Source organism: Ptychodera flava, chromosome 4 (assembly GCF_041260155.1).
Source record: "Ptychodera flava strain L36383 chromosome 4, AS_Pfla_20210202, whole genome shotgun sequence".
NCBI classification, from domain to species: domain Eukaryota; kingdom Metazoa; phylum Hemichordata; class Enteropneusta; family Ptychoderidae; genus Ptychodera; species Ptychodera flava.
In genome coordinates, this window is record NC_091931.1 from 10,532,093 (window position 1) to 10,556,671 (window position 24,579).

Consider the following 24,579-nt stretch of genomic DNA (forward strand, 5'->3'; position numbering starts at 1 on the left):
ACATAGTCCTTGAGTCGAAGAGTACGCGAGCTGCATACTGAAAGTTTTAATTCTGACTCAACGAATGATTGATTTTTAATGGCACAAGTAAACATTTTTTCGGTATCACATTTTGACTGTTCACACAGAACTTGCCCCAAGTCGGTATGGTTTCACTATTGACAGACACTCATTGACAAAAAGTAGCAATTAAAATCAATTTTGAAAAGTGAGTCTTGGACTCCGAGATACAAGAAGGCGATGTCTCCCTCAATACCAACTCAATGACAATGCTTTCGTTTAAAGGGGGCTATTGCTGAATATTTTATTTCATTATTTCTGTACAGTACAAATATATTTTGTAATTCCTTGGAGTTGTCCATTTATGCATTCTATGCATTCATGTGTCTCGGTATGTTGGAGAGAGCAATCAGTTCTTGGCATCCCTCTCAGGTAAATTAAACGCAACACCATGATCAATTGGTTTTAACGTATGGGTCAGTCAATGGAGAATAAATTAGTGATTTAGAGCCTTCTTCTCAGTGACAATGCACGGAAGCAGTGTTTGCTTTGTCGTCATCGTATACCGTGACGAATTTTCTAAAAAAATGTTGACGGTACACTTGTAATTGATTTCACTAGAAACAATATTTAGTTTATCGAAGTTGCTGTTTTTAATTGTTTTTGCCGTTCAATGTATGGTATGAGTCTCCTGTAGATCAACAGAATGGTTACTATCGTCAACATCAGGATGACGGAGACGCCGAGAAAAGTCCATTTTGGTCCGAATTTCGCGTAGAGTTGGCTAACAAAAATTGGTCCAAGTGTACGTGCCAGACTGCCAGTTCCGGTCAGCAAACCCATGTACACTCCCTATATTAAATAGAAAAATGATTAAATGAAAAAAGGGAATCATTAAAGTCTTTGTCATTATCATACACTGATACGATCTTTAAACTAACAGAAAAGCTATGGCTGTTGTAGTTCTAACATGGTATCATGGACGAGTTGATCGTTATTCATGTAACAACATTTAGGTTGTAAAAACTTGATAGAACAAAACTCGCAAACTAGAACATACCACTGACAAGTATTCATTATCAAAACAAATCCGAGATGAATCATAGTTATATCAATATTTATCAGGGAACAAAATAAGTCAGCGAAATAGCCACACTACGTAAGACCCCCTTACATCATCACCATCATCACTATCATCAATATGGACAACATCACCTTTACCGTCATCATCGCCGTCGTCGTCATCGTCGATGTCAGAATCATGATCACAACATTGTCATCATCATCATCATTGTCACCGTCGTTGTGTCGCCATCAAATTGTCATCACCGTCGTCGTCGTGTCGCCATCGATATCTTCATCGTCATCATCATCATCACCATCATCGTCATCGTCATCGTCGTCGTGTCGCAATCGAAATCATCATCGTCATCATCATCATCATCGTCATCGTCGTCATCGTCATCGTATCGCCATCGTCATCGTCATCGTCATCGGCGTTGTGTCGCCATGGTAATCGTCATCGTCATCTTACAGATCATATCGCCATTACAATCCATAACCCTTTTATCACCTGAGGTTTTGGTCCGAGAATTTTTGAATAAATAGCAAAACTCATGACAGTTGCGGCAGGATAGCCAGCTGCCAGGAACACCGCTCCAACTAGGTATTGTGGAAGGTAGATCTTGTGAGTGAAATCACACCAGTCAACCGTCCAATCACACCCAACTCTCTCTTTTGTAATGTTGCCAGGTATTATTGGTGCAAAACCCCCGATGGTGGCATTAAGCTCTGAGAAAGTCAAAGAGAGGCAATTTAGTGGAGTGATAGTTCTCGTAAGGATAAATTTTACTTTCTTTAAAATATCAGTTTTAATTTGTTATATACAATTACAAAGCATGTAATCTAGAGTGTCGACTTTAAAATGTTTAACATTCACACATTTGGCCTTACAAACATTCGATTTTGAATGATTTTTAAAAATGTTTCTCTCTGCTAAGGCCATGATTTATAGCATTAACTTTTGCATTCCTCACCTTTACGACGTTCTCGATCCTCGCATATGATTGTATCGTTTATTTATTAATAAGAATCACCAATTTGTTTTGCTCTTGTCGATGTATTTAAAAATTACATACCAAGAGCTGGTCTAGGTGGATAATCTTTTGCCCATGGCATAGGTATATCGAACACGAAGCCAACCAACATGAAGAATATACCGACTGTAAGGATTATTCTTTCGTCGAACCTGAAAAATTATGTCCAAATATTAGTGGGATCAAACTGCAATAAGATTTTCATTTGTTTGGCAACATTTGTTTGAGCGCCCTCAATCGGTAAATGTCTTGAGAACAAGATTTGGGAATCGATCATTAAAAGCAAGAGCGCAGAAAAGTACGAGAAACTCTTAATATTCGTAAAGTACTCTCTACCTTCTCGACAAAGGTTTCAGTAACATAAAGGACGCCAAAGCAATGATGCTTCCTCCAGCGAGAATAAAACCAGTGTAGTACACTGCCTGCTGGCGTGTCCATGCAAACATGTCCATTGACAACGGTACACCAATTCTGTGCAAGGAAAAGGAAGATAAATAACCAGATGTGAACTGAATGTGCCCACGTGGTTTACAACAGGTTCATTACAGAGTAGTACGTTTCAGAGAACAATCAGATATCTATCAGAGCATTATATGTAGCAGGTTTCATCAACTTTCGCACAGTACTTTCAAAGTTAAATCACTAACTACAAAACTTTATTAACTTGACACTGCTTAATGCTTCGTTGGACAATTACATACCTACCAGATCAAAAATTGTGGCACGTTTCATCAAATTTAATGAATCCTTAATAACTTGACTCTGCACAGTGCTTCACGCGAGAATTAGATATTTATCAGATCAATATCTATAGCTGGTTTAACCAAATTTGGTGCCACAATTGCAGATCTAATTACAAAATTCATTAAATATGCAAATGAACCCTTAATTAACTTCACACTACTAAATGCTTCACAATGGTGCTTAACGGAAGAGCCCGAAGTAAAAAAAATCTCCGTGATGTCACTTACGTTTCGTTGAGTGAAAAGACAAAGAGAACAACGAAGAAAATGACGTTTGAAAATACAACAGCTACTTTGTCAATACTGCCTGCTTCGTCGTCGTCCTTTTTCGACTCTGTCAAAGTAGAAAGGGAGAGAGAAAAAGAGGCCCATAAGGCAGTTCCATACAGTTGGTACCATACACTATTTTCCGGAAACTGAAGATGTCAAGTGTTGGCCAAAGAAATGTTAGCGACAGCTGCACAACGTTAAAGGAATAAAACGATGACTGTCTGTCTTTCACTGTCAAGTTCACTGTTACAGGTCCATGTTTTCTATTCTGTCGGTGTTGTTCTCTCGGAAACGTTCAACATCAAATTATTTGCGACATGCATTCACTAGGTGTTCTTTCGTTTACAGAGGGTAAAAAACTTCGGGTCGAGTTATTGTTTTCTGTCATATCTGGTGCAGTACTGATCTGTGTACGAGTCACAGAAGGAAGCATCGGGTCAGTCACAATCAGGGTGCGCTAGATGATTTTCATTTGTTATGGACATATATCTGCTATTCAGACTGATATTATATTGCTTATTTGTGTCTAATAAATAGTAATAGTTGTAACTAACTTGGTCACATGAAGAAATATTGCATATATTGTGCAGGTTTGGTTGTACATCCACAAAAATGCCTTTAAAAACTGTAAAAAGTAGCGTTATGCTGTTTCACTTCAAAATATACTTAATTTCAAAATGTTTTTTGGAACACAGTGTTAAAATTGTGGAATTTTTAGCTTACATATGTTATAGCAGAATACCTAACCTTTCTTTCACAAGTTATTTCGTGTGACTATGTGCATCGGAACAGAAACTGTGGTATTTTTACCAAAACTGTAACATCGTTATGTTTTTTGTGTTTTATGACCATAAGTACATATACCTTTAGTTTATATGTAGAAAAATAGATAAAATATTGTAATATTGAATTTAATTCCAACCTCAACATCCATGGCAAGCATTTTATACACCAAAATTTAAGTAAAATTGCATATTGTATTGTTTTGTGAATAAATGAAAATGGAGATCGTTGTGGTCGGAATTTCTTGTAGCGTCCGTGACACACTCATATCTTAAGGACAACAGGAGTTATAAAAGATCTGATGTCACAGGCCTAAGTGTCAATAGGTGCCTACCTTAAATAAACAAATTATATAATTACTGTCCCTTGCGTTCACTATTAATATACCTAAAATATGGAAATGTAGCATCCGTGACGGTGTAGCGTCCGTGACGGTGTTTACTACATAATCATAATTAATAACTATTTAAAACATTTTAAAGCAGTTAATCCACTGAAACATATAAATACTAGTGTGTATTGTGTGTACATACATGGAGTTGGGTTACAAAATGTCTTCAAGGCATAAAATTGTAAATTTGCACAAAATTGATTTTTTAAAAAGCAATAAAACACTCAAAAAGTTATGTTCAGCCTCAACTGTAACACTTAGATTGGTGTTTTTTAAGAATGCAGTAATTGTATTGAATATGTTATTAGAATTCTAGTGAAAAGAACAATGAATTCTGTGCTGTATATGCATTTATTATTGTGTATTCCATTTCAATTCATTATGTCACGGATGCTACAATAAAATGCAAATGTTGTTTTTCAGATTATAAGCCAATGTAAATGTGAAATAACCACCACATTTTATATAAAGGAAAATGAGGGCAACTCCACACATCGGCTCTACCAAGATTTTTTAGTATTATGCTATGGTGAATAAAAGGATCATTGCTTTTATTTTGTGTGGAATACATTGCGAGACACCGGTGAATCGATAGTGCTTTGACCCTACTCATGTGATCTTGGTCCCCAGTAAACCGGTTTGTTGATGAGTGATTTATCTTAATGGCGTTTCGGAACCAAAAATTGGGTTCCTTCATCAGTCGCTCTCTTGTTTTGTATCCCCTCCGCTTGGTTGGGTGATGAAGTCATCTTCGTCCTCGAGGAGAAGCCAGATTCATTATTGAGAGAGTTAGCCACTATTGACTGACTCTATAGTGAGCGATCCGGTGTGTGGTGTCATATTATAAATAACACGACCCAGCATCGACCGGAGTTTCTGGACGCTTATAAGGATTTTTGTTTTAGGGCATATTTTGAGCGTTGCTAGTGCTCGTTATGTTAACAGTAAATGTTGTACTAATCTGACAACGATTACTTGTTTTAGGCATTTAAATCGATTAACCGAACTTTTGGTTTTGTGTCAATTTTCATGGACTTTGTAATAGATTTCGGGTCGATATTGGTGCCTGCTTTCCGGTGTTTGAAAAGCATGTTGTGAAAGGCTGTTTCGAGAAATAAATCTTATTTCTCTGTGTTTAACCATTCCCAGGTTTCATGGTTTCGTAACAATATTTGCTGTAAATGGCCTTTGAAATAGGTTTGGTCTGAGGAGAGTATTGGTTTATTTAATTCATGCCGCCAACTTTGATTACTTATATGGAAGCTCTCTCAGTTTTTGATTTTCTTTGCCAGATGATGTTTTCTGTACTGCTCAGCAATTTTTTCAGTTTGGTTGATTGTAGTACCAATTCGATGACAGATTGCATCTTGGTTTTATACGATAAGTTGTGGCATAAAATGGAGACAAATTCAAAAAAAAATTCAGTTTCCCCGTTGTTAAAACCGCTATCGTGAAACCTTTTAACTGTTTGAGCGATATGGGCAAACTGTGTTTGAATTAACTCACCGGACTTTTCGGTTGTCGTGCCGGATATTGACGGACTGCCTACTCCTTCACATCTTGGTCAAAGTTACCGGTACATAACGAGCTATGATTTTGTAAGAAGGATTTGTTTTAGATGCTTGTTTTATAGACCATGAGGAGTGTCATCAGCAAATGACTCGAGGGTTGATCTCAGAAGTAAGTTCAGCTGCAGTGATTTTTTACTCCAACTGATTTTTGCAGTAGTTGCTATAGCTTTCTTGTTCAATTAATAAAGAAATTGTCACTGTTTTGACACAATTTTCACAATTTAAATGTTTGATACAGAAAGGTTTTGGAGAAAAGAGAAAGAAAAAACCAGATTGTTAATTGCTTTTTATAATTCAAATTGACCTAACTTTCAAGTTTGATTTTGGTAGCGTCCGTGACAAAATTACATGTCATACTAAACAGAAAATATTTTAGAAAGAAGTTCATTTTGATTACACTGAATGGTATTAATATTGTTGCTATAGCATGGTTAATTCATGACAATAAAACTTTTAAGTACAGCATACCAGCGGAAGGACATAGAGAAGTTGAAAGTCCTATTAAAAAATATGATCAATATTGTTGTATTTCTCACTAAACTTGAGGTTGTGTTTATTCATGGAAAAATTAAGTAAATCGTACCAAGTATAGCTTATTTTAATGCCAATATGCATCTTTTATATTGTAATAACATAAGAAAGCATTAACCAATCATTGTTTAAAATTTTATTATGACATTTGTGTTTCATGTACAACATTTCTGTAGCGTCCGTGACACTGCGTCGACCATGTAAAACAATGTGCACTGTGGTAATACTAATGACGTTTGCTTCACAAAATTTTAGGAAGATATGCCCCATACCATAACCTTTCAACATATTATTTAACTGGACAGTTATCATGAACTTGAAATTTTGACCTAAGTGACACACTCTAGCGCACCCTGATTGTGACTGACCCGATAGTATATTAGTTGAAATGGAGAGAAATTTTCGGTTGTCAAACTTCCTTCCAGGCTCCGCTCTTAAGTTTGGAATCGTTATAATCAATAAAAAGCTATAAGGTTTTGCAAGCTTATTTTGTTGCTGACATCCTACCTGGGTCGTCAGCGTCAGCTGTGTCAGATATTCGATATTCTTTAAACAAAACCAAGACTATGATCAAATTGATCAGTGCAAGTAAGGCGCTGACGAATGCTGGTATGGTGTACATGTTGAGGGTCAGTTTAATCGCATCCCACGTGACGCCTTTCTCTCCAACAGGCGAGAACGCTGTCTGGACCACTGAGAAGAGTACAAATATCAGATGTATAAATAATATCGATGAATAATAATTATGAATAATCGGTCTATGTAGCCTATATATCTGGTAATAGTGCAGACAGCTCGTCAAGTTTTGTGGTCTGTGTCGTACTACCTTTTAACGATTCATGTAAATTATTTGCATCGAACACCTTGTCGGATATTACTGATACCTGCTCGTGTTCTCAAGTGAAGCTCTATGTTGATGTACGGATTTGCTACAGCTATTCTAGGGTGAAATTTAATTCTTGTCTTGCCCGTCGAATCTTAAGTGATGTCACCCGATGTTTTCAAAGGCCTGTATTTTTTGACAATTTTAAATGTTGTTCTGTAAAGAACTACACCTGAGTTCTTCTCCCTAAAGTATGTTCAAGTCGAAATATAAAGTTTTAGTTGTGTGAACATATCGCTTTGTGTAAAAATATGCCTCTGTGTTGTCGTTGATGATGACATTCCCGTCCTGACTAAACATTCGGTTGTAAACAATGGCATCGGACACTAAAACACATACAAACTGTGTTGGCAACTTAGACAATTAAGGCATTTTGACATAGACTTCCAAGTAAAACAAGAAGCACTGAGTTACAAACACAACAAAAATTATTAAAAATACATAAAAAGAAGCATACAAGTGATGTAGCCCAAAGTGACAAACATAATTAAAAAGTATGGGATACAACAAAGGGCTGATACGTTTGGTGAGAAAGAGCAACAATTTCTATTTGAAACAGAATCCTTAAAAAGGTCAGTCACTGCTTTCTTTAAACTTTTAAGTGCCAACGGATTATGTTGACAAAATTTCAAAACAAAATTGTCGTCCCTAGAATCGATTTTTAACATTTGCACATCGATAAACTGGGTTAAAATAATAGCTCTTTAAGTTAGATATAATGACTTGTCTGATCCGAATCTGTTCACTCACCAGGGCCGAGTATGAAACCTAAGGACTGTGACGCACTCAAGTTGGTCATAGCTGGCGTCCTTTCTTTCAGCGTTGTTGCCCCGGATACAAACGACCTTGCTACAGCAACGTTGCCTGAATAGGATACACATGCAATCATCAGTAGATGGAGCAATACCTGTCTGATGAGCTAACAAAGTCGGTACATTTAAGCAATACAATAACATTAAAAGGACCTAGCTGTAGTACCTAGCTATTGATGATTTTTTCACTGTTTTTGTTGTTGCTGTTAATATATCAAATATAGTTTATGTTCCTACTCTCCAAAGCAGTATGTTGACAACTGAATCCTGGTCCGGACGAAATTGAAATGTAAACAATAACAGTGCAATTTACATGTGTTTCATCACGTGGGACAGGACCTTGTAATTGGCATATAAAACAAAAACACGGTAACATAAAGTTGAAAAGATTGTTGAATTACATTTTTATTTTAGCATGTATACTTAAAATCATTATACATTAGTGTCGATTTACTTCGCCAGTTTTCAAGAATTTGCAAAAAAACTCTGAAAAGTCAATATATAGGCATATTGGTGTAAAAGAGTATCTAAACATTAGGTGCCATTACAAAAGAAATCACTGATATCAGTGTAAACCAATGCAGAACTCGCAACGTGATATCTAATCTTTAAAGCATAGTGATGTAGTTGAATTTCTAAATTAACGAATAACAATTTCTGCGAGAAGCTTTTCCAAGTTAATGACATTCCTCGAATGACAATGAACGTTGACCTTCAATCCGGATGATTGACAATTGAGTATCACACTAAGACAATAAAACTCACAACACAAATTGGTATTTTGGATGTCTTGACTGATCAAAAGAGAAAAAATACCGTCAAGGACAGTGTGCTCACATTCGGTTTGAATCGGTAAATTCAAGAAATATTTAAACCAGAAAAACAAGAATGACAAAAGCAAATAAGGTCTGCAACTTAGGTACTGGAGGTCATCTTTAGGAACATGCATATCAACTTCTATAGCAATGGGACAAGCAGATCCTACATACATAAGCAAATGTCAACAAAAAAATTAGCCAGAGAAGCTTAACAAAAAGAAAAGGTGGGAGAGTGGGGAAAAATAAAGAGTGGGAAAAAATGTACAAGGGATCTGGTAAAAAGTAATGCTACCTCATCAATCTTCTAGCCCCTACCCCCTCCTGAATATCAAATGTTCCACCCCTTGGTTGACCATATTTACATAAGACCAGCTGGCAGGAAATGTATTTACAACCTTGGGGATGTTTTAATTAATGCTATGAGTGCTATCATTCAAATGTAAACAGCACTTAAATCAGTTACAGACAGTGAAATGCCTTCCACTGTGAGGGGGGGGGGGGGTTACGACATCTGGAATTATCCTGGATCCAAATTTCTCATCAGTTCTTGTGTGTCTTACATGCAAAAGTTGCAAAAATTGGTTCGCAATGAAAAATTTACCTCAGCTTTGTTTTCTGGATCAAATTTTACTACAAATTGATATTAAATATGACAAAATTATGTTCACAGCCTTCGAAACTCTCTCACAACATATCCTGGGTTAGTATAGGTCATTTAAGGTCACAAACTGAGAAAATTACCTAAAATATAAAAATTTTGGGGGGTTTCCCAACACTTTGAGCAGAAAATCTATCTAATAACATCCCTCAGGACTTTTGTACCAAATTACAAAGCTATCAGACAAGTAATTTTGAGAACAAGTTTTTTTGACCAAAATTGTCTTAAAATTGTCATCTCTGGACATCTGTGTACCAAATATAAAAAGCTGTCTGTCCAGGGGCTTCAAAAAGAAAATATTTTTTAAGATTTTTTGACCAAAAATGACAAAAATTGCCCCAAAACAGTAATATTTCCAATTTTGTCGTAATTTCAACAATTAGAAGGGTAACACCCTCGCAAACATCCAATCCAAATTTAGAGCAATTGGGTTAGCGGTTTCAGAGAAGAAGAAAGTTTTACTTAAAATGAGAAAAATAACCAAAAAATTCAGCAAAAATACAAAATTCGAGATATCTTCACGATATTCATAAAACTGATTTTGATCAACCTGAGGAACCTGTATACTAAATATCAAAGCTATCAAATTAGTAGTTTTTGAATAAAAAAATTTTTGACCAAAAAATTCGGAAAATTGCCCCAAAATTTCAAATATAAAAATTTCAATTCAATTTGTATAAACTTGACTGAGCTCATCCTGAGGAACATGTATACCAATTTTCAAAGCAATCAGATGAGTGGTTTCAGACAAAAACATTTTTTGAATAAAAACTGAAAAAATACCCCAAAAATAGAAACATGCAAATTTAATCCCAAATTTTAAACACCTAATTTAGAATACCTAAGGAACCTGCACACCAAGTTTCAACCCGATCTGACCAACGGTTACAGAGTTTTAGCAATTTGCAGGGTTTTTCCTTTTTTCCTCTCATTTGCATATTTTTGACACTGACAAGTTCATTTGAACAAATTCACATCTCCACCCCTAGGTGCACCTGTACACCAAATACTAAGACAGTAGGTGCTGCGGTTTAGGTGTTTTTGACGTGGACGGACATACATACATACATACATACATACATACATACATACATACATACATACATACATACATACATACATACATACATACATACATACATACAGACAGACAGACAGACAGACAGACAGACAGACAGACAGACATACAGACATGCAAATGGAATGCAAATGAACTGATTCAGCTTATACGATAACCTCACATTGGTATACCAAATGTGAGCTAAAAATATGTGTTAAAATCTGATTCAGTTTTCTTCTTACGCATGTCGACGACAGAAATAATCCATGCATTCAGTAGTATTTTAAATTTACTAACAAACAATTGAAAATAGATGTCGAAGTTGAGGAAAGTTACAATATACTTGCCCGCACTTATTCCGACGCCGACTCTGGCTGCAAGCATTATCATGCCGTTATGTGAATGGAACGCCCCTACGTACGCATACAGTGTGTTAGCACACAGACTCATGATCAAGGACACTACCACCGGCCACTTTGCAGTGACGTGATTGCTGCACAGTCCGAACAGCGGCGAGGCGACAAGTTGTCCTAAACTGTAGGCTGCCACCAACCAGCCGAGAAACGTTGTATCGGTCACGTTTTCAACCTGCAGAAAAAGACGTAGTTCGATAAAATCGGCATTTTGGATGTATTATTACTGAAATGATTGGTCGAAGCCTGATGCAGGACAAGATCAAAAGCAAACTGAGTATTTTTGCCTCTGTACATTTCAAACTCTCTCGATCGTGTTTCCATTACAAGCTTAATTTTCGATCGCAGGCGATATCGTAAATTATATCATACCAGTATATTGATGGCGCAAATACAGCGATCTGATTGGTTGAGACAAGAAAAGAACCGTGGTGGTATATTGGCGATATACCACGGCTGGCGTACGTGCGAGCTCTCATCTTGAGTAAAAATCTGTTTTTGTAATTCCTCTCCAGCAACGGTATACCGCGAGATTTCGACCAGTTCACGACATATATGCACTCGCTAACGCTCGTGCATATATGTCGTGAACTGATCAAAATCTCGTGGTGTACCGTTGCTGGGTGTGCTTTATTGCTTAAATAACCCAGTGCACTGCACTTTTCGAAATTTGCACTTGCGTAGCGCCCACTCTCCCTTAAAGTTTTCCAATTTACGCTCGGTAAATCAAGAATGTTTGCAGAAAGCATGGCCTAATTTAGAGTTCATGATGGGAAACATCACTTTAAGTTACGTCCATACAGTGTATGAGAAAAATCGACAAAAAATCAATTATGTTTATTAAATGACATCAATATTGCGTCAATTTATTGAATTGTTTATTCAACCAGATAAACGGACAATTACAAGAAAAATATTACAGTCACTGTGAAAGTATGACTTTATCTGGTTTGGACCATAGAAATAGTCCATAAGGACTAGTCGAGTCCATGGCCCACTACTCAGCTAATAACTGCAATCATTGATGCCATAAAGGGCTCAAGTAAGACAAAAATACATATCGGAGATAAAGAGGAAATAAAATACATTGGATACATAAACAACTCAAGAAAAAAGATACATATTGTTATATGTTCATAAAGTAGTTCTTTAATTCTACTTTGAACCTTTGTCTACACGTTATTTGCTTAAATGAAGAAGGTAGAGAATTCCAATGTTTAATTGCTGCATACTTAATGTTGTGTTGTGTGACTGTAAGCCTTGTTTTAGGAATACAATAATTGCTATGCTCTACTGATCGTGTAGAGTACCCATGGCGAGGAAGTTCAAAACAATTGTTAATAGTGATTGGAAAACCGTTATTTTTGAAATCAAAAACAAAAGGCAAGAACAGTAATTACTTAATTTAAAAATATGAAGGATGTTTAGTTGACGAAAGAGGGGATTTGAGTGGGCATGAAAATCAGAAAAACTAATCAAACGGACAATTTTTTTTGTAGGCGGTAAATAGGTTCAAGGAAAGTAGTGTAAGTATTTCCCCATATTTCTAAGCAGTACGTTAAGTGTGGTAGAATGAAGGCATTGTAGAGTTGAAGTAGGATAAACTTTGGAACGAAATGTCGAAGACGTGAGATAATTCCAACTTTGGGGGTTATTTTATTTATCACATTCTTAATGTGTGGTTTCCAGGAAAGGGAACTGTCAATTGTTACACCAAGATAACTAGCTGATGAAACTTCCTTAATCTGTTGATTCCAAGGTATAAATTACCGTGTAAAGTTACACGTTTTTGACGTGTTTTAACTACCATGTAATTAGTTTTTTTGCATTAACAGTTAATTTGTTCGCCATGCACCAGTCGTTGACTTTATGAAATTCACTATTTATATGGTTGAGATGTAGTGTTTGAGAGTCTAAAGATTTAAAAACATTTGTGTCATCAGCAAAAAGTCTGAAATTAAAGTAGCTAGTAGAGTTATGATGTCATTGATATATATCAAAAAAAGAGTTGGCCCTAGAATGGAACCCTGTGGAACTCCACATGTAATTTGACGTGGTTCTGAAGCTTTTCCATCTATTACAACTGAATGTTTGCGATTTTCAAAGTAATTTCTAAACCAAAGTAGTGGGTGACCTCTTATTCCATAAAATTCGAGTTTTTGTAAAAGTATATCATGGTTGATAGTGTCAAATGCCTTTTTAAGATCGACAAATATACCAACAGTTGTGCAACCATTATCCATTTGATCTGTTAATTCTGCAATAATATCTGCCAGGGCAAGTTTAGTGCTATATTTCTTTCTAAAGCCATATTGAGTTTGTGAGAGAATGTTATGTTTTTCGAGGAAGGAGATAAGCTGCTTATTTACAAGTGTTTCAAAAATTTTGCTAAAGACAGGTAAAACTGAAATCGGTCTGTAGTTCCCAACATCAAAAGGAGACCCCTTTTTATAAAGAGCTGTAATTTTGGCAAATTTAAGTGCATCTGGAAAGTAACCATGAGCTAAAGAAAGGTTGATAATATGTGCTAGGGGACTAGAAATATAATCAGCAGCATCCTTGACTAATGAAGGGTGAATATAATCGTGACCGGTGGCCTTTTTTGGTCTCGTATTGGATTTGGTGAACAACGTACTAAATGTATTACAGTACTCAGCATTGGAATAGCAAGTAGTGATACAGTAGAATGGCGAGGTTCTTGTAAAATATGATGAACGAATGACCAGGGAAGACGATCACAGAACAAGAGTTTCCACAAAGATAAAGCGGTCGTGTGCCTTTTTCTGCAATTTGTGGTTTATTTCAGAAAGGAAACTAAAGTCATCAGAAATTATCACTTACAGTCTTCAGGTAAGGCCATATGGATGTGACGACGATGGAAAATCCCAGACTTGCAATAAACATTGTAAAGTACATTATACGAATCGACCACCATCGTCTTCGGTAATCTTCGGGCGATTCCGTGGAAATTTCGCTACTGTAATCACAAAACGAACAGATTTCAGTGAACCACAATCATAAAAAAAAGTTAATTTAGCGATTCTGATACTCCCTCATTACATGCCCTAAACAGTCATTTTTATCTGGTTTAAATTGAACTTTACTCCAAGGATTTCACTACTAGTAGGGGCAGGGGTCCTCCCTTCTGCGCCTGTGCGACATTGCCTCTTTCCAGAAAGTGGCCATGGATGTCAAGCAAATGTGAAGCAAATTCAACAAGTTCATATTCACCAGTTTTGTAGCTTTCCAATCACTGCAAGACTTTGCCAAGTAAGCTTTAGTTTCGCCCCTTCGTTTATACGAAGCTTCTGTGGCCACGGTTCAACAACCATTTTAAACTTTTGGATATGCACTTCAAAAGGGATGTCGGAATACGCTGTGCATAGCTAGAGAGATCCATCGTTGCATAGGTCCCCCATATACACATTCAACGACAAATTCAGCAAAAAATATGGATACAATATTCCATTACTGAAAAGTAAGGCCTATGCTTTTCGTGCTACTTGCACGACAAAATTGACCATTGATGGAGTTTGATGAGTTTTGCATGGTGTCTGCAAAAGTACAGTTTTAGTTGCGAACATTCTACAACTGGCATATTCCAAGTCCACAAAAAGTTTCGTCCTAAAGAGTACACTTACAGACATATAGTTTACACCTCTGACGGACGACGGCTTTCGCGCAAATTGAAAAGCTTTAATTTGAAGATTGGATCTGAGCTACCGGAACAACAGACGATATTGCAAATAAAAGTCATCATAAATATTGCATTTGTTATTCAAATACATGTGCTGGGATCATCAATTCCATTTTCCGTCGTTCCTAAAAGACACATGTTGCGAGTACTTTTCAAGTGCAAAGGTATTGTTGGCATGAACTGAAAGGAAAGTGGGCATATTGGATGGCCTTTACCTTATAGGATATTGAATACAGTTCTTACGTCGTTCGCTGACACTGCGCAGATTACAGCTTAGATATAGACAAGTCGTTCAAGTTACAAGATCAGTGCGACTACTTCATAAAATTAGGCTCATAGTGCATATAAATGTTTAACCTTTCTATGTTATCCCCGTACAAGGATTCTTGTCTTTTTTCTTTATTGTTTGCTCTGTAGTATTTGAATGTACTGAGGCAAATAAATCAAATCAAAGTAATATGCATCGGAGGCGAATTATGAGACTCGATAGAGTTGCGCAGTAAATTGTGTTATCAGTAGTTGTTAGTAGTGTTTATTGATCGCATTATATTTTGCAACGTTAACAGAATATGCTTCATCGTTTTTTATAAGGTCTATGGCTTCATACATAATGTCCATAGGAGTCCTTAGGTGAGCTAGTAGAGACTACTGTGTAGGCCTATGTCTAGCTGCAGAAGTGAGCGATCCCTTGATATCGTGAAATTGTTTATTGAACTGTGACCTCCCGTCACTGTCCTCTGTGGAGAGGACTTTGGACGGGGACAAACTTTGATCATCCCGGCATGATCATTGCCCACCTTCGGACGGAGAACAAAAATACTAGACGGGCGATCTGTTCGCTACTTTTTGACGATAGAATCTGATAATATCCCATTTTATTTGTTGATATTTACGAAACAATGTGAAACACACGAGGTAGTTCCATGGGCTTAGTTACTTAGTATGTTAACATTTTGATTTGAGATTAGCATGTAGTATAAACAAGGTATAAGCCACCCTCTGAACGATGCAAGACTTCCGAAGAATTGAGACTATGGAAAACTAAATAATACGATGACATGTCGAAACATAAGCAATTTAACTCCAGCTCCCTGTTTCCCCGCTACTTACGGTGTTTGTGTGTCTTTTAGAAGCGGTGTGGTCTCGCTACAGTTGTTCGTCCTCGAATTGCTATCCATGGCGTTAGGAGGAAGAACAAACAGCTCTTCACTGCGATGATGGCATAGAATTAACTTCTTTTCCCTCCCTTACTCTCGGGAAGACTTATACAGATTCAAGATAAGAAAACCAATCTGGGTTTCGAGGCCCGGGAAAAGAACCATATAATACTTCGGTTTACAATTGTCGCGTGTTACTCCGTCTTGCTTATCCATCAATGATTGGTTTTTGACTCCAAGGTTCAGTTGTGTGACGTAACGCATTCTCTCATGTTGTCACTCAAGTGCCTACAAGTCGATCGTGACAGCATGATATTTCACGTTGATGATGACACCTTTTATAACACTATGTCTGCCAGGTCAAAGTGTAAACTTCACGACAGATATCGCCCCATCGTACAGTAGATCTATTGGACCTTACCAATTGTCCCGGTCGCGCATGCCAGTCAAAGGCCAAATCACTTAGGCCCTACAGATATTATCTCCGGCGGCATTTTTTGCAATTTTCAACATAAAAAATAAAGCAAGGCAATGCAATTTGACTGAAAAACGTGCGTCAGAAACTTCAAGTTCTGGTTTCTTAACTTGGTCAAAAGTACCGATAAGCCCTGACATTGTTACCGTCAGTCATTCAAAGTCATTCAACGTCATTCAAAGTGGTTTGAATTCATTCAGTACATACTGACACTTACAGTGAGAGAAATATTTTGTCAGATATTTATAGCATGGTTTAAACAGTCAACTTTAAATGTGAAAATATATTTTGTAAGATTTGTAAGTCTTTAAGTTGAGGATGAGTTCCACTATTTGATGAAGTGTACAACATCTAGGCCTAGCCTATAGGGGCTAATATATAGCACGTAAATATATGCAATAAAGTTGAAAGTTGTATCGTGGAGAAGCGTGAAACATCCCTTCAAATGTGTCGCTTTCCATTGTTCTGGTTGTTTTATCGTCGTTGAATATTGATCAGTGCATGCAGTGAGTAAACTGAAGATACCAACGCGTCAACGAGTCTTTTGGATGATTGTTATCAACAGGTGGTTGAACACAACGATAAAGCTAGGGTGCCAAAATACTCTGATGACCCCTGACCTTTCTGTCATCGAACTTGGAACTGGCAAAATCAGAGTTACTGTGTCTGTTTATGCTTCCCAACATTTTGATACACAGCGGCAAAAATGGGTACTGCGATCAAACACATAGCTCCACGAAGAGCATCCGATCGTGGTAATTTTCATTATTCATTTTTCCGAACTTAGGGAGTCAACTTTCATCATGGCGGACGGTACAGATGGCAGCGACTCGTCTTCCGAAAAGACCACGTACCAGGCAAGTTCACGTTGACATTGAACTATTCTCATACAACATCAGTGGTGCTGCAACCAATGCCTTCAGTAAACAGTCGTCCTTTCTTCTGCAAATCGTGATGGAAGTAGCACAATCACCTTAGTTCTATTCCGCTTTGCGCCTCATAGACGTGTGTACATTAGCTGCAAAATTGTAGCACTACGGTGAGGTGGTCACGATGCTGAAGTTATTTTCGTATTCGTTTTCGTATTCGTTTTCGTATTCGTATTCGTATTCGTATTGGAGTCACTGACAGAAATTGTCATTTTTAGTCCAGGTTTCAGGTATGAAACGTGCAATATTCGATATTTACTGAGGTTTAAATATTGTGATAATTTGTTTCGTAATTTCATCTGCCAAATTTGGTTAATTTACATAAATTTGCATTTGTAGATTTTAAAGAATTTTGTTCACTTCATTTTATTTGAAAAAAAATACTTAAAATCGGTTGGGATCTGGTAAGGCAGCATCTTCGCTTGCCAATGTCTCTTGACCAGGCAGCTGGATGCACCCCGAAATCAGGTGGTCAGTGCCAAGTAATGTGACTCATGAGAGCGGATGCAAAGGAGCTGCCCTGGACTGTACCATTGTTTGCGGGGAGGCAGACTTTTGTAAGGCGCTGCAAAACGGGTGACTGTTGAAAGCTATGATGAACGGGGGACTTGTCTAGGACAACCATCTGAATAAAAAAATGTGAAAATTGTTATATCCGGTCATCCTTTTGGACTCACTTTAGAATGATCATATCCATTTACAATTTGTATTTCAAGTATTTTACTTGATTTTGATATGGCTCTACGTAAACCTGAAATAAATTATAATAACAATACAATGCAATACTTTACAAAACTCAGGGAGTGCGGAAAGTTACGACTAAGTTGTACGTGCTGCTACAGGGGAGAAAGTAACAGAAATCAATGACAATAGGTAGTTTATCTTTCAGAGTAAAGATGTGAGCAATATATACATAAAACAATATTATACATATATTATTTACAACAATAGGGTCTAAATTAGCTATGAAATTTCGCAATCCTATGGCAGAATGTACAATTAATTGTAATAGTCGCTTTGAATTTCAACCGATAAGTTCTGATTTCGTTGAAAACCAACTATCAAAGTTACATATTGCTAAGGCTACTGGTATTGATACTATCAGTGCCAGGTTACTTAAGTTTGCTGCTCCTCATATTTCATCATCTTTGGCTTACATTTTAATCTTTCTTTAGTGACGGGTAGGGTGCCAACAGAATGGAAAAAAGCTAGGGTTGTACCATTGTTTAAAGAGGGCGATAGAGCTGAGGTGGGTAATTATCGTCCTATATCAGTTCTGCCAGTTGTTTCGAAAGTTTTGGAGAGAGCAGTTCATGATCAATTGTATAGTTATCTTAATATGAATAATATCCTGAACAAATGTCAATCAGGTTTTAGACCAGGCTATTCAACAGCTACTACCCTCACTCACGTTACTGACAAGCTCCTTTGTAACATGGACAAGGGAAATTTAACAGGAGTAATCTTTCTGGACTTAAAGAAAGCATTTGATACGGTTGATCATGGACTGCTCCTCCTCAAACTGCACAAGTATGGCATCCAGGATTCCGCTCTTGAATGGTTTCATGCTTACCTATCAAACCGCTCACAAGTTGTTCAACTTAATTCAACTGTTTCCGATAGCATGGATATTTCTTATGGGGTCCCGCAGGGATCCATCCTAGGTCCCCTACTTTTTACTATATTTATTAATGACCTTTCTTCTTGTGTCAGCCAGTGTCAAATAATTATGTATGCTGACGACACGGCTATATTTTATTCAAGCAAGTCAATCTCTGAAATTCAGCAAGTTCTTTCCAATGAAATAATGCAAGTAAAGACCTGGCTCGATAATAATAAGTTAACTTTGAATACCAAGAAAACCAAATCAATGGTTTTCGGTACGGTTAGAAAGTTAAATTCATCATCACCACTTAACATTCAAGTTGCAGGAGATTTCTTGAACAGGTTACGGATTTCAAATATTTAGGGATTTGGCTGGACTCTAAACTGGATTTTTCCATGCATGTTACAAAAATTGCAGCAAAAATTACGTCAAAGCTGGGTTTTCTATCTAGAATCAGACATTTCTTGCCTGTACATCAACGTAAAGTTTTGTTTAACAGTCTTGTTCTCCCACATTTTGACTATGCAGCAAGTATTTGGAGTAATACACATCAGAAGTATTTGAACATACTTGAACTCCTCCACAAAAGAGCCGGTCGACTAATACTGGAGGTTCCACGGGATACTAGAACAGAATCAGTGTATGAACGCCTAGGTTGGATTAGTCCATATATTAGATGGAAGCGCCAACTAGCGGCTCTAACCTATAAAGTCATTAATAATAGTGCGCCAAGTTATTTGACAGAAATGTTCAATCTTTCAAATTCCATACATAGTCACAATACGAGACATGCTAGTAACGGCAATATTTACATTCATAAAGTGAAAACTGAATATGGCAAGCGAGCATTTTCATATTATGGTGCTTGCATATGGAATAGTCTGCCTACTCAAGTTAGATCGGCTCCTAGTTTGGCGACCTTTAAATATAAGCTTAAGGTTGTACACTTTTAACTTTGTGTGAGTGTGAGTGAGTGAGTGAGTGAGTGTTTGAGTGAGTGATTTTGTGTGTGTGTTTGTTTTTTGGTGCTTTTATGTAAGTTATTTGTTCTTGTTTTTATTGTGTTGTCTTTTCATTTTTATCTGTTGGTGTAAATTTTCTCTTAATTGTTGTGGTTTTTGATTTGTACATCTTGCATGACAGGAGATATTGGAAGAACAGTGTTGGACACTGAAATATCGGCCTGTATATGAATGACAAATAAATAAATAAATAAATAAATAAATAAATAAACCGGACCGACCGATAATTCATGTATTACATTCAATCAGGGCTCAAAGTAGCGACCATTTTCAGTCGCATAGGCGACAAAATTTTATGAGATTGCGACTGAATTTTTTTCAAGACATTTCTCCATACCGTATACGTGATCAAATACAACATATATTCGCTCAGTGTTCACGGAGCATTGTCCTGAAAGGCCACGACCCCAAAATACGCATTGAATAAGCATAGCCGTTGAGCGGAGTTACTCAGAGGTTTGAGCGCGTTCTCTCCTCTGCACAGCGCTGCCAATGTGTCTGCTGATGTTATCTTGAATGGTCTGTCAAAATATCCCATGAATTTAATGATAAATTTTACTACAATCCAATCAAGTATCAGAAGCAGTTTTAGTGCTGTCAAATCATTTCAAATGAACCAATCATAATCCCAGCATAAAATGTCATCAAAATATAGCTGACAACGGAAAACAAGCGTTAACCACATATAACTGCAACATGTTTCATGCGTTCACGTGCGTAATGAATATTTGCGTTAGTGGCATGTGACCGGCTAGACCATTTCCGGAAATCGTCCTTTGGAAAGCAGATCAAAGCATCGATTTCATCAAGCTTGGACTGGATTATCCTGTTTCATAAAGGTTTTTGTTTTCAGCTAGATCTAAATAGCAAGCAACTTTGTTGAAATATCATGGCAAATCTGCCGGGTAGCGACTGCAATTATGTAGAACCATGGAGGTAGTAGAGAACAGACCATGGATGGGACTGTGGCGATGACCTCAATGACCCGAGCGAGTTCGATACACGCCACAAGTACCGCTGCGATATCACAGCTAGGATTAAATGCGCATAAGTCTTATACGTTTGAGTTTTGTTCTCTTGCCTACAAAATATCTATCGAAAGTTGATAGTTGCTGCATTTCTATTCAGAGTTTTTGTTGAAAAAAGTAGCTATCTACGGCTAGCGGCTTAATTGGTCCTCCAAAATAGTACTGCTGAAAGTTTTTGGAGTGACCTGCAGAACGGAGTTGTAGAGCGGGGCAAACTGCGTAACACTGAAACTGGATCGCACAGTAACAAATGACGGAAACCGATCGAGCCAGTTGCGACAGCTACTAGACTAGCTGAAGTCTATTTATCATAGAATACAGGTATTTCTCGATATTTCGCGATACAAATTAATTTCCATGCATTCTGATGTATCTTATCATAACGCAAGTTGATCAACATGTTCTGGCAATGACAGTTGACGCAAACGCAAGGAAAGAAAAAGAGATGGGCCGTACTCAAATAAAGACTCTGACAACAGCTCACACATTAATTTAATCTTTATTAGGGAAACAAATGTACCGATCGGGACATAGGCCTATGATACCATTTTATTCATCTCGTTTTCTTTTATGACGCTTTCCCACATCATATGAGATGATATTTTCTTTGCGACAGCAGTCTAAATATAGCATGTCATCGACTTTAACGTTGAGCCCTGCATTCACTGTCGTAATATGACGATCACTTTCTCAGAGATATCAGTTTACAACAAGAAAATTACCTTTTAAGTTTACAACTCGTCAAATTGGGCGGGTCAGCTAAATTTCCATTATCGATACTAATGATGTCAACAGAATGTCGAAGTTGGTTGTTGTGATAAAGTTAATACGAAAACGAATACGAATACGAATACGAAAATGATGTTTGTTTAAAAAATCTTTCCTCCAAAGACTACTACTGGCCCACAGGCGCTAATAGCTTGGTAGTCTGCTAAATAGATCGATTTTCGGCTCGATCTATCGATCCCGTGGTCAGTATGCCCGCCACTGTAACCTAGTGTGTATTTTGGTTACAATGGCGCGCATATCGACTACGGGATCGATAGATCGAACCGAAAATCGATCTATTCAACAGACTACCCAGCTAAGGAGTGCCTGTGTACTGGCCGTTTGTTTTTAAAATCTCTCCTCTAATTATAGCAACGATATCTTTCAATCTGGGGCCTAAAAAGATTGGATCTTTTTCAACTTACATTCTCAAATATTGAAGTATCGATATATTGTCATATAAAAAGCACTTTAAGTTCTGTAAAGACATAACTTTTATATAATACGTACGAAATTTGGACTGAAAATAAAAAAATTTGTCAGTGACTCCAATACGAATACGAATACGAATACGAAAACGAATACGAAAACGAATACGAAAATAACTTCAGCATCGTGAGGTGGTCGGCGGGTTTTGGTTTTCGCGACCTCGCTACTGGTGAGAGAGGTCGCGTGCAAAAACCAAAACTCACTGACCGTCTCACCGTAGCGCTACAATTTTGCAGCTATGTGTACATATGCCCGAAAAGAAATGTTCTTCTCGGGCATATGTACACACGTCTATGGGGCGCATAGACGCGGAGCGGAATAGAACACAGGTGACTGTGGTCAGTGTGGAAGTAGCAAGGAGCACGATGAGCCATGGCCGTAAGGAAGTGGAGTCCAGACACTTCACACCAAAACCAGGTTGCCCCGCACAACTTTGTCCCAAAACCATTTCGTACCAAAACCACCTCGTCCTAAGTACTGCCTCGTCCCAAGTACCACCTCATACGAAAACCACTTCGCTCCAAGTATTGTACCATAACAAAATTACCAACTCGCCCTGAAACAATGACGTATCACAGCGTTGTTTTTAAATGCAACTTAGAAGCATTAATGTGTCAGGACATTTTTTCCACCACCATTTATTCTTGTACAAAACCACAAACAGTAAAATTAGAAAAAAGACAAACGCAAACTACTAAATGCTACAACTCGGGTGCCTCGCGTGGAATAGCACAATATCATTTTCACGAAATATGTACACTTTCAAGACTCTAATCCTGGAATGTATAGGTGATGAAAACTTCGATGGCAGTGGTTAGTTATCTTCAGCTTGACCAGTTTGCAATAGTTTGGGGCATTGTTTCTGGGGCGAAATGGTTTTGGGGCGATGTGACTCCTGGGGCGAAGAGGTTTTTTTTGGGTGCGAAATGGTATGGGACGAGATGGTATGGTGTGAAGTGGTTTTGGTGCGAAGTGTGTAGGAACCAAGGAAGTGTACATTCCTCGCTGCGGCTCTGTTAGCTATGTGTGGCAGGGCTTTGTGTAGCTGCAGTACAGTAGCTTGAGATTTTGCCAGGCTGTTTGAGTTGGCCAGTAAATTATGGGTTTACCATCCGACCCAAACACCCAGGCAAAACCTCGAGCTACATTACAGTACTGCAGCTAGGTTTTGTGTTGTGTTATCGATCTCCTACAGCTAGCTGGTAACAACACGCAGCCCTATCAATGTCATGTGTATGTTGGTTTGACCATGGAGCTTACGTTTCTAGCTCCATGGTTTGACCACTTACCTATTGGGTTCATGGTTTGATCATGGTACCGCCATGGTTTAACATGCATATGCTGAATACACATGCCTAGGTGCAGAGTTGCAACCAACAAGTAACTATGTGTTAGGGCCATGGTACATTCATGAATGAAGCAAATGAACAAATAATAAGCTTACCATCCACTGATCCAGGTTCTATCCCTAAACATGCTCTGTGTATAACTCACATAGTTCTCACTGCTATATATGTATTCTGTAGTCAACTTTTGCACTGTGTGACACTCAATAGCAAATGTTGGTTTTGCTAGATGCAGCTACAGCATAATCAAAGTAGTGTTTTGCCATGTCACTCTAACATATCCAGGGTGGCTTCCCTCATTTTCAAAATAAAAGTAATGAATATCTGTGCCCTCAATGGTCTAGCTATACTATAGGTAAGCAAGCTCCAAGGTGATTTGTTATATCATGCATAAGCAAAGCCAAACACAGTGGGTAACTAGTTTGGCTCAAAGTCTCAAATGACAAGACAGTGTGATGTACAGTTTAGTATGCCATACAGTTATAAGGAATATGGACGTATATTGTGCAACTTTTTTGTGAGTGAACAACAATGTACATTCTGATCAAACCAGTGCACTGCTGTTTATCGTACGGTACTACCGGTCATTATTTGACCAGTAAATAGGAAATAGGCCAGTAAAATAAGTTGTTATATTGCACCTGGCCACAGACTACTGAATTTCATGAAAGAGTGACAAGAAGCTCTCTCAGGTGTTAAAAATACTTTTTGATTGCAGGTTCTGCTAGAGAAAGCCGCAACTCCAGAATGTCTGATGGGATTTGTAGCTGGTATGGTCATGCCGAGGAAATTCGCGGCAGGACTTGCTGTTGGCGTCATTGCGGGAATTTACATCCAACAAACCTTTATAGTACCAGATGTGGAGGAGGCCACCAAAGTGGTCATGTCAAAAGTACAAGAGAAAGTTCCAAAGAAGTCATAAAATAATGTGGTACCATCGGAAACAGAGTACTTGTATAAAACAATCACAAGCGATGGACAATTGTGCAAATCAGGGTAAACATTGAACGTCCGAAGTTGTTACCAAGGTAAC

At 37.7% G+C, this 24,579-nt stretch overlaps 1 protein-coding gene across 1 annotated transcript; it reads right to left on the reverse strand.

Annotated features, from left to right (window-relative positions):
* Nucleotides 1-353: 353 nt before the first annotated feature.
* LOC139130873 (major facilitator superfamily domain-containing protein 8-like) lies at nt 354-16,651 on the reverse strand. The gene is made up of 10 exons (XM_070696678.1): nt 15,837-16,651; nt 13,871-14,006; nt 10,964-11,204; nt 8,019-8,132; nt 6,893-7,078; nt 3,068-3,173; nt 2,433-2,567; nt 2,139-2,248; nt 1,574-1,791; nt 354-852 (listed from the first exon to the last, which is right to left on the reverse strand). The coding sequence occupies exons 1-10, from the start codon at nt 15,902-15,904 to the stop codon at nt 631-633; spliced, it is 1,536 nt and encodes a 511-aa protein (XP_070552779.1). The 5' UTR covers nt 15,905-16,651; the 3' UTR covers nt 354-630.
* Nucleotides 16,652-24,579: the final 7,928 nt, after the last annotated feature.

What these genes read in the sequence shown, in the direction of transcription:
- LOC139130873 (XM_070696678.1), bottom strand. Translation starts at nt 15,904, where the DNA reads ATGGATAGCAATTCGAGGACGAACAACTGTAGCGAGACCACACCGCTT. An exon ending in CTAAAAGACACACAAACACC is followed by an intron (nt 14,007 to 15,836) that starts GTAAGTAGCGGG and finishes TTGTGATTACAG; the next exon opens with TAGCGAAATTTCCACGGAAT. An exon ending in TATGGCCTTACCTGAAGACT is followed by an intron (nt 11,205 to 13,870) that starts GTAAGTGATAAT and finishes CTTTTTCTGCAG; the next exon opens with GTTGAAAACGTGACCGATAC.